The 16436-nt window shown below is 43.4% G+C and overlaps 1 protein-coding gene across 1 annotated transcript; it reads right to left on the bottom strand.

Moving 5' to 3' along the window:
• Positions 1-919: 919 nt before the first annotated feature.
• Positions 920-16415, bottom strand: LOC117748636 (CDP-diacylglycerol--glycerol-3-phosphate 3-phosphatidyltransferase, mitochondrial). The gene is given in 12 exon segments (XM_034558595.1): positions 920-1411; positions 3765-3895; positions 3975-4123; positions 6099-6390; positions 6809-7014; positions 8181-8359; positions 8775-8964; positions 9052-9151; positions 11456-11533; positions 13062-13079; positions 13081-13273; positions 16128-16415. Coding segments are annotated over 11 exon segments (1641 nt in total). The 5' UTR covers positions 16244-16415; the 3' UTR covers positions 920-1411; positions 3765-3775.
• Positions 16416-16436: the final 21 nt, after the last annotated feature.

Raw genomic sequence — 16436 nt, 5'->3', positions numbered from 1 at the left:
GTTGAGCAGAAACAAGTCTTAACAAAATAACTTTTAAACTTCAAACAAAAAGCTTGAGTCCTTTGTGATAAATGTTGATTTGTATTCGTTCATGGTTACTTGGGACTTGTGACAGTAAACCACTATAAAGACTTGTAATTGGATGTAAAAGTGCTGATGCAGCATGACTACACGGTATCAGATGATTTTGAAACTGTTTTCCCCGCACGGTTATTTCCTGCTTCGCTTCACATGTAGCGATCACGCTGTCAAATACTTTACTCTAAAGGAATGCAGATTATTCAACAAGTAGGCACGTCGCGCCCATTCAAATATTTAAGTGTAAAAACATTACAGAAGTATCACAAGACAAGTGTTTTTTTTTTTTTCAAATTGTTTTTAAATCGGCTGCTTCCTTTAAGCGATTGTTTCCTTAGTCATAAATATTTCAAGTTCAAGAAAAACTAAAGATTTGAAGATGCAGGCTTTTAAAAATATAATTAAAAGATTTGTAAACCAAATATTACACTTTTATAAAACATGTTGGATTATAAAGAATACTTTTTTTTGTGATTTTTTTATCAGTACCTCAGTATTGCTTAAATCTGCAATAACTGACCTTTTGGCCACTTGGGTAAGGCGGAAACAAAGCCATAATATCACCTAATAAAGGTTATTAAGGTGAACTTCCTTTGCACATGCAGCAGTTATTGATGGGGTTGTTTCTGGACACCTGATGAATGTTAATATGAACCGTTTTAGCTCCGTTTTGGCCTCCACCTCTTACGGAAACTCTCCGGATGTTCACCAGGCACGTTCGGTGAGCTTTTAGAGTTGCCTGCTGCTGGTTGTCGATCTCTAAACTTTTAAAATAAAGCCTTGTCTTCATATAGTGCTACGGCGATGAGGGTAAAAATCCACCAACACAGAGGTTCACGCATTTAAAGTCATTGTAAAAACTCACATCGTCCTTTAATATACAAAGTTAACACAGACTGTACAGGTTAGCGCCGATTGCTGCAGTAAACTCTCTTCAAACGTATTAAGGCCCCTCATGGGATTGTAATTATTCACCATCACAGATGCTATTACTATCGAATACATGCAGCATGTACTTAGAGAGGTGTGTGCAGTAGGAGTAGAAGTAGTTTAAATGTTCGTAATGCTTGTAGCAAAAAAACTCAACATTTAAAAGTGTAATGACATTAGATGTTAAAACTAACACAGCAACAGTTGGGAAGGTAACATTGAAACTTCCTCGTGTGTGTGTGAGAGAGAGAGTCACTTCCTGGACACACTGAGGGTTAAAGCCGAAGAGAGGCTGAAGACTACCCAGCATGCCCGGTGGTAAAGTATCCCGTCTGCAGAACAGAAAGACCTCCAACTCGACCTTTGACCTCAACGCCGAAGAAGAAAACTAAAGACTCTCCTCCTGTTCAAAACACAGAGAAACACCGTAAGTATTTTTGCTTTTTACAACCTCATCATTTTACTGACATTCTACATTGTGACACAACACTGACTTTTCAACTTTTTGTGACATACTATATTTATAACTTACGATACTTTGACTTTTTAAATCAGTCACAATACCATAACTATACCATATCACTGCTTATCCGAATGTATTATAATTCATGAGGATGACCGGTTATCCTCATTCAACTAAATAGGCATTAAGGGTTAGTTCAATGTGTGAGACCACAGTGGGAAACTGCAGTTTCACCACTAGGGGGCAGGCAGCTCCACCCACACAAGGGTTGAACATGACTGTGTGCATCAGCTGCATCTGAACCCTGCTTCCCCTCAGACTTGTTCAACATGTCTCCAACCTGTTGTACATTTTTAGTTTCCAACAATAGACCGCCTGTTCTGCCAATAAGCAGTTTATTTTAATCAGTTATTTTTTTATTTTTAACCGGAAAAGCTATTGTTGGAGGTCGTTTTGTTTTTTCCTGTCAGGAATAAAGCACGAGATAAGCGGTAAACACAGATGACAATGCCATACGGACACAACACACGAGTAAACAGTCCGCTCTTCAAACCTAAAAGACAGCATTCAGACAATCACCGTTTAAAAAAAAAAAAAAAGAGTGATCCAAAAATAATAAAGGCATTAATGAACTTACCAGACAAAATTATTTTGATTTGCATTTTTGTTCGGGAGCGAAAAGCCACATTTATTTAACTTTGAAATCATTAGAAGTAGTTTGAAATATATCTTTGAACCGTTCGGCACACAAGGGCCTTTCCTGTTGTCATCTCGACATGTTTGCCAGTTCAACAACATTGAGTGTCTTTTTGGCAGCAGATCACTTGAGCATCTCTCTCTCCCCCCCCCCCCCCCCCCCCCCCCCCGGTCTCTATCCAGGTAGCGTTAAGGAACCGCCCATTTACTGTAATAATCCGGCATGCGACACTTCCTGTTCTCAGAAAGTAACACCCATTTTCTTTTTTTATCTTCTCCTGTGGTCTTGACATGTTTCCTCTTGGCTTGCTCTCGAGTTTATGAAATATAAAAACAAAAATCAAAAAAATATCTGCCCTGTTCTGAGTGAGTAGTTTTTCCCCCTATTTTTAATTTTAAAAAAAAACTCTTAAAAATGTTGACTGTCAGGGTCGACGAACCCTCTGACTTCCCCTCGCCAAGTCCTGACAGGACTCCTGGTAACACAGACCACTCCGTCAGATCATCAGCATAACACGCCGGTGACTCACGCCGACGCGGCGTCCCCGCTCAACCTCTAGTGACGGGGCTGCTGGGAAGACGAGGATGGGACCTGCGATTTAGGACACGCCACAATGACTGCAGGCATTTTTAAGAAGCCACAGCCTGTGTGTGTGTGTGCGTGTGCGTGTGCGTGCGTGTGTGTGCGTGCGTGCGTGCGGTGGGGAGTTCGTTACACTGTGTTCAGGGCTGTATTTTGTCCACAAGGCAAAAAACGGAAAAACAATGTAAAACATGCTTGAACAGGAACATTCTAATATATTACAACTTGGGGTCTTATTCTTAATGGATAACTCTGAACTCGGTCGTGAAAACTTATTCACACAAGCTCCTCAAAATAATACGTAAAGTATTTCCATTTTCTGCTACTTTATACTTTACTTGAAACGTTGTTAATGTGCTGATGGAGCAGGAAGTCGCCGTGTCATCACTTTAGCTGTTCATTGTCACGTTTTATTTTCTCCTTTTAATGTTTAGCTGAGGTTTGTTTAAAGCAGCTACAATTATACATTCTTTGGCCTCTCGGAGGGGCGGGATAAACTACACGCACAACAGTGACCTATCAACTTATTGGTATTTTACTGGATTTGGCAAACTTGTTAGCAGAGAGATGCCTCTGCTCTTTTCCAGCAGACACAGAGCAGCATTATTATTCATATTTTCTTTCCACCTAAAGATTAAAAAGGAATAATATTCACTCGTCTTTTAGCTCCGTTTTGGTCTCCACCAAGTCGTGAGGGATATTTCTGGCTCTTCAGCCGGTAAACACTGCAGTGTGTTCACCAGCTAGATGCTAACTGTGTCTGTCGGCTGTCTGGTGCCGAGCAGCTGGTGTACGGTGAGTTTTACGACTGTTTCCATTGAAAACAGCTGCGTCTGGAAATAAGGTTGATGAACATTAACGTTCTGGCTGTAAAGAAGAAGAAGAAAAAAAACTGAGATCTGAAAGACCCTTGAACGTTTCATGGAGCCGAGTCCGACGAGTCTGATCTGAAATAACCGAATTGATCAGAACAAAACAAACAAGTTAAATAAATTGGAAGAGACGAGCGATCACCTGGTGGCGACTTAGAAGAAGTTCTTGATGAGGGGAGTGACGAGTTTCACCCACAGCTTGACGTGGCGGTCCGGCCGCTCGAACGTAGAGCCGGACACCTCACTGGACCGCTGGTACAAGATCTCCTGCTCCTGAGGAGGCACATCGTTTAACACACAGGTGTGTCATCAGCTCACAGTCAATCAACATTTACGGCTGTGGTTAACTCACCTCCTGCAGCTGGCTCTGCAGTTCCTCGTTCTCCGTAACTATGGCGATTTGGGCCTCCAGGTCACGGTGAACCGACCGGTAACCGAAATTAGGGGAGCCAATTAGAGTGAGGCAGGGCCGATCCTGCCCCTGGAGGTAATACCACAGACCTGTGAGGAGGGGGAACAAGAGGAGTGAGAGGTAATGCTTCAGAGAGACGTTTTCCAGCAGGGATTTCTGTAAAGGCCCAGACCACAACTAAAAGGAAGCACATGCCGAAATCCCCAGCGTCTATCCAAAACCTCAAAGCTTGAGGAGAGAGAGAGAGAGAGAGAGAGAGAGAGAGAGAGAAAGTGAGTGTACATCCCCAAGGCTACGACAAAAATGACTGTACACGCCGTCTTCTCTCACGCTACATACCACTGTGACCACAAGAAGAACAACATCAGAGCATTGAGTAATGCGTTTTATTATTTTCACTGAGCCGAACAACACCAGTCTGGATGCTGAGCCCCGGCTTAAGCCGCTTTTATACACAGTTGCCGGTAAATTACTTCACTCTCACTCACACACACACACAAGCACGCACGCACAAACCAGACTGACCAGCTGACGGCGGTTACGCAATAATTACGGCTGCCAAACGCCATCTCGCTCAACAGAAGAGGAGGAAGACGTCTCTTAATATTTTAGTAGCCAAGGAGCAGCAGTTAACGTGCCAATGTTCGTGGAATTTATCAAATGTTTGAGAAAAAGTCAAGTCGCCCACAAAAGCATCGACGCAACGGCTTCATTTATCTACAACGTTACCGCTTTCATTCCTGCGCCACATTTTCCCCGAATTGTTAAGAGGTCTTGAGTTTGGGAAAATGCTCGTACAGATATTTCCCAGAATATTTTTAACCCTGCTTCCATTCAAGGGATTTAAGATTGTAATCTCTTGTAATCCACATTGACGTGAGTCCCTGCTCAAACTGTTAGTTACATTTTAAATATTTTCGCATTTTGCTCAGAAATGTGAAACTACAATGACCACATTAATGGGCATATTTGTGGATGTTTTCCCAGGGTTGCTAGGAGACGTGCCGTCAATTTCCCTGGTGGTTTACCGACTGAAGCGCGTAATACTGCGTTTCATTCTAATGTCTTTTAGAAGCTACTTTTTTGGTTTCTGGCTATTTAAAATATCTTGCCATTAAGTTTGTATTCATGCTTCCCAAACAACAACAATTTAAGGGGGCGTTGTCACCGTGTAAATACGGCTCATTTTCTGTAATTAAACATTTTAATCAAAGCACACAACATGGAAATAAATCAGGATACTGATTTAATTTAGTTTAGTATTTCTGGTGAAGCAGATCTGGTGCTTATTAAATGCCGTTTTCCACCCACAGGAGAAAATGCTGAATAATCAGGGTTTCGTCTCCGTTATCAAAAATGTCAACGTCATCTTCCTGCATCCCGGAAAACACAACAAGAGACGAATTCACACAAAATGTGCAACAAGCATCGAGGATGAGACCGATGCAGCAGTACAGGTTGTTTTAAGTCGACTTACGGAAATAACAACTCATACAGACACTCTAAACCGTCTAAGATTGTCTTGTCTTCTGTTACTAAATATCACTGCTGGCTGGTGAGGACAAATATTCTGTTTCCTGCTTCTGAAATCTAAGAATTCACTGCTTTCTTTCCATTATTCACACACACACACACACACACACACACACACACACACACACACACACACACACACACACACACACACACACACACACACACACACACACACACACACACACACACACACACACACACACACACACACACACACACACACACACACACACACACACACACACACACACACACACACACACACACACACACACACACGTTTTAATTGACTGAACTACTAAATCAAGACAATCTACAGATGTGTGTGTGAGCTTTTCGCCGTTTTATACAATTGTAAATTAAATATCTTTAGGTTTTGCGCTGTTGGTCTGACGAAACAAGCAATTTGAAGGCGTCGCCGTGGTTTCTGGGACGATAAACAGAAAAGGCATTCAACAGAAGAATGTGCTCGTTAGCGGCATCCCTCGCGGGACCTGGACAGGAGTGAGTGAGTGTGTTTCGTCTCACCTTTGGCGTGGAATGTCCACTGTGACCTCTGGTACTCGTGCAGGTGAACTCTCTCCTGTTGGCCCAGTCGGCGCACCTGGTCGTAAAACTGTCTGGCGATGTGGGTGTACGCTGCAGGGATCGCCCCGGCAACGCCCTTGGCTCCGAAGAACCCGTTGACCTCGGGGGAGGCGGTGAGGATGCGGTAGCTGGCGCCGGCCCCGAGCACCAGCCGCATGTACGCCCGCGTCAGGTTGAAGTAACCCGACGTTAGAAACACGGTGGAGTCCGGACCGGCGCCATTCAGCAGGCGCTGGAGTTTGATTACAAACGGAAAGTGAAGAAAGACGAGTTTATAATTTGGCTCATTAAAGAGCTGAAATCCATCAGGATGATTGGTCACCTTCGTCTTGACCACGGTAACAAGGAGGTTGAGTATAATTCCCCTCATGTTGGCTCACGTCTGATTCTTATGTCTTCAAGAATTACTCTGTGACCAGTTTAAACTTCTTAGCGCTTCTTTTTTGTGTCTTTTTTTTTTTTAATCATTAAAAACAGGTAAACGTTGAATCATCAGTGTTCACCGATTTTCTTTTCAGACACTAGTGGATAAAAAAAGCAATAATTTAACAGCAGGGCCAATGTTATATATTTTAATATTTAAGATCTTTTTTGTGTGCTCTGTGTATATTTTGGGTTCAAATGTCCTGATGTCAGGTGTGGCGCCTCACCTGTGTGACCTGCTCGTCCACCTGGATCCCCAGAGGCTTCATCTGGACCAGCGGGAACACCCAGGTGTCCTCCTCCTCCTCCCCCTCGCTCATCCCATCGTCCTCCGACCCCGCCGACCCGTTCAGCAGCTGCTGCCTGACGTGGGCCGTGTTCACCACCTCCATGATCCGCTTCCTCGCCGCCACCGAGAAGTCCTGCCTGTTGCCTGGTTACCACGGAGAGACAAAAACATGAGCGCGCACAAGTGGGAGGCGGGTCAAACCGATCTCTGGGGTCACAGTGATCTGGGCTGCGAGTGAGTTTGGGAGGATATACGGCCGCTTACGAGCGGGGATGTTGATGGGGAGGAAAACACAACCTCAGCTAAGGAGCCGTTACTCTGGAAAATACGAGTCTTTAAGTTCCCGGAAAATTACCCTAGAAACTGTATCCGTTTAAAAAGGTTGTGTTCACAGAAAGCGAAGCCTTCTGGATGCGAGTAGCTTGCTCATTAGCTTACTGCACTTCTTCTTACTGTTGACATGACGCCGTGCCAAGCAGCACAACACAAATCTCCTCCTTTGAACACCGAACTTTCCGCCCTTTTCTTGGTCGGCTCTTAGGAAAACGTGAAACGTGTCGCTGGCAAGTTCCACATGACTTGGAATCCCATGATGCCTTGAGATGCGATTCGCTCGTGTCCCATAGAAAAATTAATAGATGTGTCCCGTTGCCCTTTACCGTAATTCTCACAAATTTGTCAGCCGTTCGTGTTTATAACGACGTGCAGCACAAGGACACCAGCATGCCCAGAGGCACAATGTGGTAATTTAGTCAGATTATTCTGGTGGATGAGAAGAGAGCGAGAACATTTAATGAGTGATCTGACCCTTGAAACTACACTGACAGACTTATTTTTGTCACATCTCATCGCAGATCTTCAGTTGTTAACGTTTTAGAGTTCCAGTGTGCCGTCAGTTCCCAATCCATGTCGTCTTCCAGCAACAACGTGACGTCACAACTCTGTTCCTGGTGTTCGTTACCACGGCGACCCAGTCCTGCAGACATGATGTCATCATTCATCCCCCAAACTGACATCCTGCACTCCTGTTACGGACACCCAGCACCTGTGTGTGTGTGTGTGTGTGTGTGTGTGTGTAGAGAAAAGCCTGAAAATGTTCACATCCGGCTGCATGGCTAGCCAACCACAAGAGCTCTCATCATCTTTCTCACTGTACACACACACCATCTAGTCTTCTGTCGAAGCTTTCAAGCTCCATTAGTGAAATCCATCGGCTCCTCCTGCAGAAGAACTGGGCCGCTGCCACCGTAGAGCATGAAGTGTTAAACATAGAGGGTAAACATGCGTCTGTGTGTGTGTTCGGTGCCTACCGTTGTACGGGTGCACCATGCCCTCCTGCACGGTGACCGAGTCGTCGGGCTGCAGCTGCAGGGAAACGTCTCCCACGGCGTCCACCAGGTCGGAGAAGAAGTCGGCGACCTCGCTGCAGTTTTCCAGCAGCACGTAGCGGTCCTGCCTGTTGGTGAAGTACGAGTCGCTCAGGTTGGCCCTGAACAAAGAAAGAAAGAAAGAAAGAAAGAAAGAAAGAGAGAGAGAGAGAGAGAGAGAGAGAGTTAAGAGGCCTGTGACAACACATGCATGTGTTTAGACAAGTATGCATGTGTAATAAATAAATATATATATATGTTATATAACTGTTTCACTCTATAAAGAGGAAACAGTTTATGGATGATGGCTCTCAGTATCTCTGGGGAAACACTGGACACCAAAGTGTGAAAGTATTTTTAGAACAAAAAAAAATTCGAAATGTATACACGTTCACTATTCTTCTCTCTATAATCAGGTACACATAGTATTGTGTTTACTCTCTCCACAAGCCGTGGGTTCAGGCCATATCATTTGGAGCAGAAACTCAAAACAAACTCATATTGACACCGACGTGGAGAGCCGGGGAATCGACTCACCCGCTGATGATGACGCTGTCGTCAAACAGGTAGACTTTGATGTGCTGGACTCCGATGGTCTCGTTGAAGCGCTCGGGGACCAGCAGGCGCAGCAGCCCCCTCAGGTCTGGCGTGTGGTACAGAGACACCCTCATCTGAGAGACGAAGCGCTGCAACAATGGCAGCAGCATGGTCCTCGAGTTGGTCTGTCCTGCACGGGAAAAAAAAAACAAAAAACAGGACAAACGTCAGGAGGATGAGCGCCTTCAAACTCAAAAAAGAGGAAAATGGCAACAACCTCGTGAGCCGCGAGTGTAGTCCAGCAGTATGGTGACTTTGAGGTCGGGATCGTCGCTGTTCTCCTGCGAGCGCCGGAGAGCTTCCTCCATGCAGTCCACCTGAACACAAAGGAAGAACGCAGAAGACAACAACATCAACACGTGCAGCAGAACCAGAGATATCGTCTTTTTCTTCGAGACAGCAAGCAAGCGTTCGGCCATCCGTTGCACAATCAACCGGTTAGTCGATCGAGAAAGAAGTAAAATCAACCGATTTATTGTTATCGCGCAAAACAAAAGAAGATTTTAAACATTTATTGTCTTCAGCTTCTCGGATGTGAGGATTTACTGCTTTTCTTGGTTTCATACGATTGTAAATAGAATATCTTTACATTTTTGGATGTTGCAATAGTTGCACAATTATCCGTCATTTTGTAAATTAAACAATTCGTCAAGAAAATAACAGATCTATTAAGATCAATAACAACCACAGGCATTAAAATGCAGCCATCAAGCTGCTCGGCTCTTTTAACCGCAGCAGAAAACTTCTCAAGGACATTTTACAGTAACAAAAAAAAACGTTTCCTGTTGTCTGTAATCAGGTTTTCACTCCAAGTCATTGTTCTGCAAACCACAAACTGAAGTTTGTATCCCTTTTGTTGTCAGCCGGTGCCGTTTGTTATTACTCTTGTGCTCCTACAGTCTAGCAATTGGGTGTTTTTTAGTTCTAAAATACTGGACTGATGTAAATGTTAATAAACAGCTGGCTTCAGTCTGCAAACCAGTCTAACTTTTCTTTCCCGAGCACAACTCTGATCTTTCTTTTATTTACTTTGGCTTAATTGTGCATCTGGTGCCCAAATGCATTTGTTATACGCAATATATTATTATTCTGTTGTGCCCGTTTGCATGCCGGTAAAACAGTTCTTCCAGCGTGGCTCTGGAGGGAAATGTGTTCATGAGTTGGCGCTGCAGAGGGACACTGAAACAATAGTTTCCTTTAAGGCAAAGAAGCAGCATTTAGTCACGATGCAATGTGTCAAACACTTTCCAAGTTTGTGTCACTATTGCAATCAAACAAACTTGAGCATAAACACTTTAGTCATCAACCAACAGCCCTCTGACTTCCTGCAGACAGGAACCGTTGACACCAGAGGACAGCTGGTTAGAGGAAAGGTGGACATTCGATTATTGTGTAAATAAGTGTGACCGTGTGCCGTTTTCCTCTGCAATAGAAGAAGCTGACGTCCTCCAGAAATACACTCTCAAGCAGCAGAGTGAAAATATATGATGTAGTTATATAAATGATTGTTTAAAAAAATAAATAAAAAAGTATTCTGATGGGTATTCAAATGTCCCTCGAGAAGAAAACTAAATGGTCAGTGGCTCCTCTGTGATCGAGTTTGATACCCCAGATGTAAACCTTTCCGCATTCAAACACAAATATTGAACACTGTACGATTTATTTTTTCGATTGGCGAAGCTTTGACATTTGCTTTTATCCTCTCATGTTTTGTTTTTAATATATTTATCATCCAGCTAAAAGAGCAGTAACATTGTCTGACTCAGTTAAAAAACTAAACGTAGAAAGTGACATCAGACTCCACACAACTTGTTTTTCACATATGCGGTGGCAGTGCTCTCCACTCTGAACTACTTTTGCATATGGGGTGCTGAAAAGGCCTTCCTTTGAAATTTCAAGATTATTTTTCTCTGCCTGCACCTGCGCTTATGTAAACGCGCCGCACAGGTGTGAGAGCCAGTATCAGTCGGGGAAGCTTTGGTGCCGAATCTTTGGTTTAAACCCCACAGGCCGCACTCGTATTTTGTGTCTGAATTTAATTCAGGTCATTGTGTCCAATTACAAGCGAACCTGAGCTCGACAAATAACACAGACCCACTGTTCCTTGACTCAACGCGTGGAGTCATCCATCATCCTGTGAGGTTACAGAGTTTGGCAGCGATCACACCCGATTCAAACGCTGCCAACTGTAATTCAACATGTTGGACTTGTCCCTGCATTGTTCTGCGATTCGCCCTCTGCTGCTCCAAACCAGTACAAAAAAAACCCCATCTGAATGAGAGTCCAGACTGTGGTTTGTTCTGGGTTAATGTTGTTATGCTAGGCCTTCCAAGCATGAACAACAGCAGGATATCACATGCCAACACTGGTCTCCTTATACCCATAAACCCTTGCATTCTGGGGTCATTCCTTGTATCGGCCCGGAGTACATTTTAATTCCATGAAGAAAAGCCCACTGCGGTTTTCTTGGAAGGCGACTCTGACTCACATTTTCTAGCATCTCCAACCACTTATTTGGCACATGCTTGTGTTTGGATGCCGTTGTTCTCACCTGCCCAAAAACTAAGACAACATAAAAACTGCTCTAACAATTAATCATACACAGACGCCACTCTTCTCACCAGTTCCTGCTCCAGCTGACCTGTTCCTAGATACAATGAGGCCATCACCACGCGCCTCCTCGCAGTCTTGATCCGCGCCTGAGGCGAAACAAAAAGGAGAGAAAGAAACACACACGACAATGAATGGGTGCGGGTGTCAGGAATCCGGTGACAAATATCAGATACGGAGAATTATTAATAGGTACATTTACTGTCAGTCACATGTGCACATGTCGTGTTCTCTTGAAACTTCTACAATGGATGCAAATTAAATGTCGTCCGAGGTGATCGGGGGATGGGAGAGTGACACGTTTTCTTTGTGATGAAATGGATGTCTGCAAGTCTGTGAATTATCAAGACTAAACAGGACATTGTTTGAACAACAAACAATTATGTTGATTTATTTATTCGTAGGGAAAGAAGTGCATCACAATATTTAAAAAAAGGCCTAAAGCCATGTCTTCAGATTTCTAGTTTCTTCCCCCACACAGTCTAAAACTAAAATACATTCAGCTTCCAAGGATACAAGAAGAGGAACATAGCAATACACCCTCATAATTGAAGAGCTGGAACTTGGTAATGTTTTAATTTTTCTCAGTTGAAATTGACTTAAATCAAAATGAATCAACAAAAGTTGCTGATTGCTTTCCCATGAATCAGAGCTCATTTCTGGAAAGACGCTCTACTGATTTTATGAAATGTCAAAACTGTGAGCGCCACAAACAACATTACGTTCACCTCCATTGTACTGAAGTGAGCGACATCTCAGGTTGATTACACAAAAAAAGAAGTGAAAAGGTATGATCTTTTGTAATTTGGGGGAACTGACCCTTTGAGGATAAAGGTCGCCTGACTCCACAATGGACTACGACATCCTTTGCATTTGTCGGCAACAAATCCAAAAAGGCGTTGCCACTTTAAAAAAGAAAAAAAAAAGAAGATATTTCATCCTGTTCCTTGTGCCAGGTCTTTTCATTTTTGTTCAGGGCATCACACACGTTGTTGGCTGGCTCTGCAAACTCACGTATCCTGATATACTGTAGCACCAAACAAAAGGGTGTGTGTGTGCCAGAAAGTGATCTATAAAAAAAAACAATACATAAAAGAAGTGGAAGAGAACCTTCGTGACAGAAAGGTTCCTTCTTTTTTCCCGTCATTTTGGCAATTTGTGTGAGATGTGTGAATATTTTGCATAACAAGACTCCCCCATAAAAGGCGACGCTCAGCAGCAAATCCACTCTTCACATTTTGTTTTTTTGCCATAGCACCAACTTTGTAAAAAATAAATAAAATCATTCCTTCACTATTGTTTACCATTTGTTAACAATGCCAAAGAAAATAAAGCTTATTGAGCACGCTTAGTTGGTTTAATTCTAACTGAACATTTGCTTCCTTCTTTAATTTGAATGAGTCACAAATGAAGGGAAATGTGCCCACAACAACAACTAAGTCCTGGATGCTGCAGCGTGCTTCTCTGCAAACTTTGGGCAAAGTAATGCTTCCTCAAATACCTCAAGCACCACAATACATGACACTATGGAGCATCTCTTCAAACTTAATTTTGGCAGGCCTTGTTTTGTTCTTTGGGTTCTCATCATTCCTTTGCAGCTAAAACGAAAACACTGACCTTCATCGTGTGGTAGAAACTGGTCGGGTGAGGTGAGGATGTGGATGTGGGTGCCCGGCACGCGGAAGGCGGGTACGTGCTCCGCCATCCATTGGAAGTGGCCACAGAGGCCGTCTGTGCCCTGAGCTCCGGCTGACCCGGTGGGCCTGGAGACATGTCGGGGGGCCGGGTCGGCTTCAGCCAGGAGGGGAGCCAGCAGCAGCACCGAGGACCTGGAGGAAACCCATCGTGAGCTTTTTTGTTTTACACATGCGGAGAGGCTTGCATTAAAAAGTTGGACACGTCACAAACGCCAGTTGGTATTTTTAATAACAAGGGCTCATTCAAACAAAGGCTGTTTTCATTTCCCGCAGCTCAAGGTGACGTCTACGTTTATTCAGTTTTCACAGATCCATGAGAAGATTTAACGGTGCGTCTGGATGTTCTTCTTCGGTGTCCTAACATTCACCCCAACGCCACATCCCCTTTGTCTCTGCCAAACGATCTCACAATCCGGTCCGACAATGCAGCCACATTAAATAAAGACGGGGTGGAGTTTTGATTCTCAGACATGACGGTGAACCTCAGAGGCCGATTGTTTCAATTCTACTGAAGTCCTCCATATTCATTACGACCAGAACACACGTGCATAGTTTACGTTTTGGTTGGAATCAAACCCACAAAAAAAAAACGGCTGCAAGAAGTCAGAGAAAACAAAAGTCACATAAAAACAAAAAGACGCAGCTCGGGATTCTTTCCAAAGCCACTTTGCTGAGTTAAGAACTTCTGCAGAAAAGGGGGATTTCCTACGTTGTTTAGGATCAAAGTCCCATCATTCATAAACACGTAGTACCACTCAAAAGAACCATAAAACTATACCGTTGCATGTCAGAGAAACATCTTTGCATCCCATAAAAATTACAAACGTTATCTGGAAGGAGTACCTTGAGCTTGGCGATGGGTTATGCAATATGTGATGGACCCTAAAGCCTTTAAAGTGTTTATGCAAGCGGTAAAAGATAAGAAGCGTGTGACAGGAGATAAGATGTGCTTTGACATTATATGGCGTTGCGTTGCTTTATATATATATATATATATATATATATATATAAATAATTTTGTTACCTTTACAAAAGGGTGGAGTTTCTGCACACATGCATTATCGACATAGCGTGCCCTTGAATTAAGATTATCGGAGCGGTGTAGCGCACTTCGAAGAACGCAGATTTCCGTGAAACTGAGATGAAGTTCACTTGTTACATTTAATGAGGTTAGACGCTAAAGTAATAATGCTGGACTTTTGCTCGTTACTGCAATGAATAGGGGAGCCGTTTACTCCAATACGTGACTGCATCACATCCCTCTTGATTTGAAGCATGTGACGGGAAACAACAACGTCCGTCTGTCTTCCCCATAATTCAAAATTCCCTGAAAATCCCCTTGCGGCTTAATAGATTTAAACCCCCATTTGTCTCCACAGATTTAGATTCAGTTATCAAACTGGTCACCGTCTGTCTAATAGAGTGATGAAATCACTCTGTATTCTAAATCATATAATGTGTAGACCCAAGTCCAAAACCCAAGACTTGCCCCCAGATTCTGGTTGCAAGAGTTTTTGTGAGGTCAACCCCTGATGTTGGGTGACAAAGCCGAGCTCTCCAGTTCATCTCAAAAAGGTTTTGGTCGAGGTTTGCACACCAAACTAAAATATATATCTTAAGTTTCTTTACGGACCTGGCTTTGTGCACGAGGGTCACGCTGAAACAGGAAAGGGTTGTCCCCCAAACTGTTGCCAAGTTGGAAGCGCTCTCAAAAAAAACTTGAAACTTCAAAGTAGATGTTTGAACCCGCCATAAAGGGTCAAGAGTAGAAGAAAAAAAGAAGCCGTTTAAAAGACCGTTACATCGTACCAAAAAAAAAACCTGGAGCATTAAGATTTACCAGATACTCCAGGCCAGCACTGAGGGTCTCAGGCCACCGTGTTCCGAAATTAGGTCTCGGCCCCAGACGTTGCGATTGATCGACATCATCATTAAAGTCTGCTCAGATAGTGTCACATTAAAAAAAAATAAAAAAGAGTCCCTCTGACCAATAACACCTCCAGGTGCGTTCTGCTAACGAGTGACATCACCTGTGTGAACGCCGACTGGAAACATCAGATTATGGGGCGGCTGTCAGAAAGGTGTGGTGGGATGTAACCAAGTACATTTACTCAAGTACTGTACTTATACTCCATTTTGTGCTACTTTCTACATCTCAGAGGGATATATTGAATTTTAAAAAAATGGGTCATTCTGCATTCTGACAATTTTACTTAAAGTATATTTTGGTGCCAATACTACAATATTGCAGGACTTTTACTTTACTAAGTAGTTGTACAATATGGTAGTACTACTTCAGAGTTCAGGTTGCGCGCGCAACCTGAACTCACACACACACACACACACACACACACACACACACACACACACACACACACACACACACACACACACACACACACACACACACACACACACACACACACACACACACACACACACACACACACACACACACACACACACACACACACACACACACACACACACACACACACACACACACACACGAGCTAATTCTGACTTTAAACTTATACATGTTTCACCCTAAATAAGCTACATGTTGACGGCTAAATATGTTAAATAATACATTACATGTCATTTAGCTGACGCTTTTATCCAAAGCGACTTACAATAAGTGCATTAAACCATGAGTCCAAACTCAGAACAAAAATCAAGCAAGTACAATTTCTTCAATAACGTTAAACTACAGAGTACTATCCGTAAGTGCCATTTAAGTGCTACTAAAGTGCCAAACAACAAAGTGCTATCGGTAAGGGACATTTAAGTGCTACTACGGCTCTACCTTCCCTATTCAAGGTACAGTCGAAAAATACGAGATCAAAACAGAGCATCACATGTCAGATAATTGGCGCATTAGCAGTGACAACATTAGCAAAGCATCTGTATCTCTTCGTGGTCGAAAGCTTCACGCAGGAAACATAACAACCGTTGTATGCTCGTGTCCGCGAGTCGTGTCTCTTACCCTCCTCTTCTGTCCCGCGCGCGGAAAAGCCGGTCAGATATTCGGGTGAAAACCCCGGTGATGGCCGGTGAGTACACGGAGTACACCAGCCTCCTCCAGGACATGGGAGCTGCCATTGCTGCAGCAGAGAGACTTTGAATACAACTTTATTGACACAACGAGCACAGACACGCTGTGCTTATTGTCGGCTGTGGTCGAAACGGATGAGCACTGTTATGCAGCGTGTTCTTTATTATGTCTGTCCTGCGACAACAAGTGAATAAATCAGAGAAAATTATAATATTTGTGTTGTTTATGTCTGTCAGTGTT

Source organism: Cyclopterus lumpus, chromosome 19 (genome assembly GCF_009769545.1).
Source record: "Cyclopterus lumpus isolate fCycLum1 chromosome 19, fCycLum1.pri, whole genome shotgun sequence".
NCBI lineage: Eukaryota > Metazoa > Chordata > Actinopteri > Perciformes > Cyclopteridae > Cyclopterus > Cyclopterus lumpus.
This window is presented reverse-complemented; position numbering and strand designations above follow the sequence as displayed.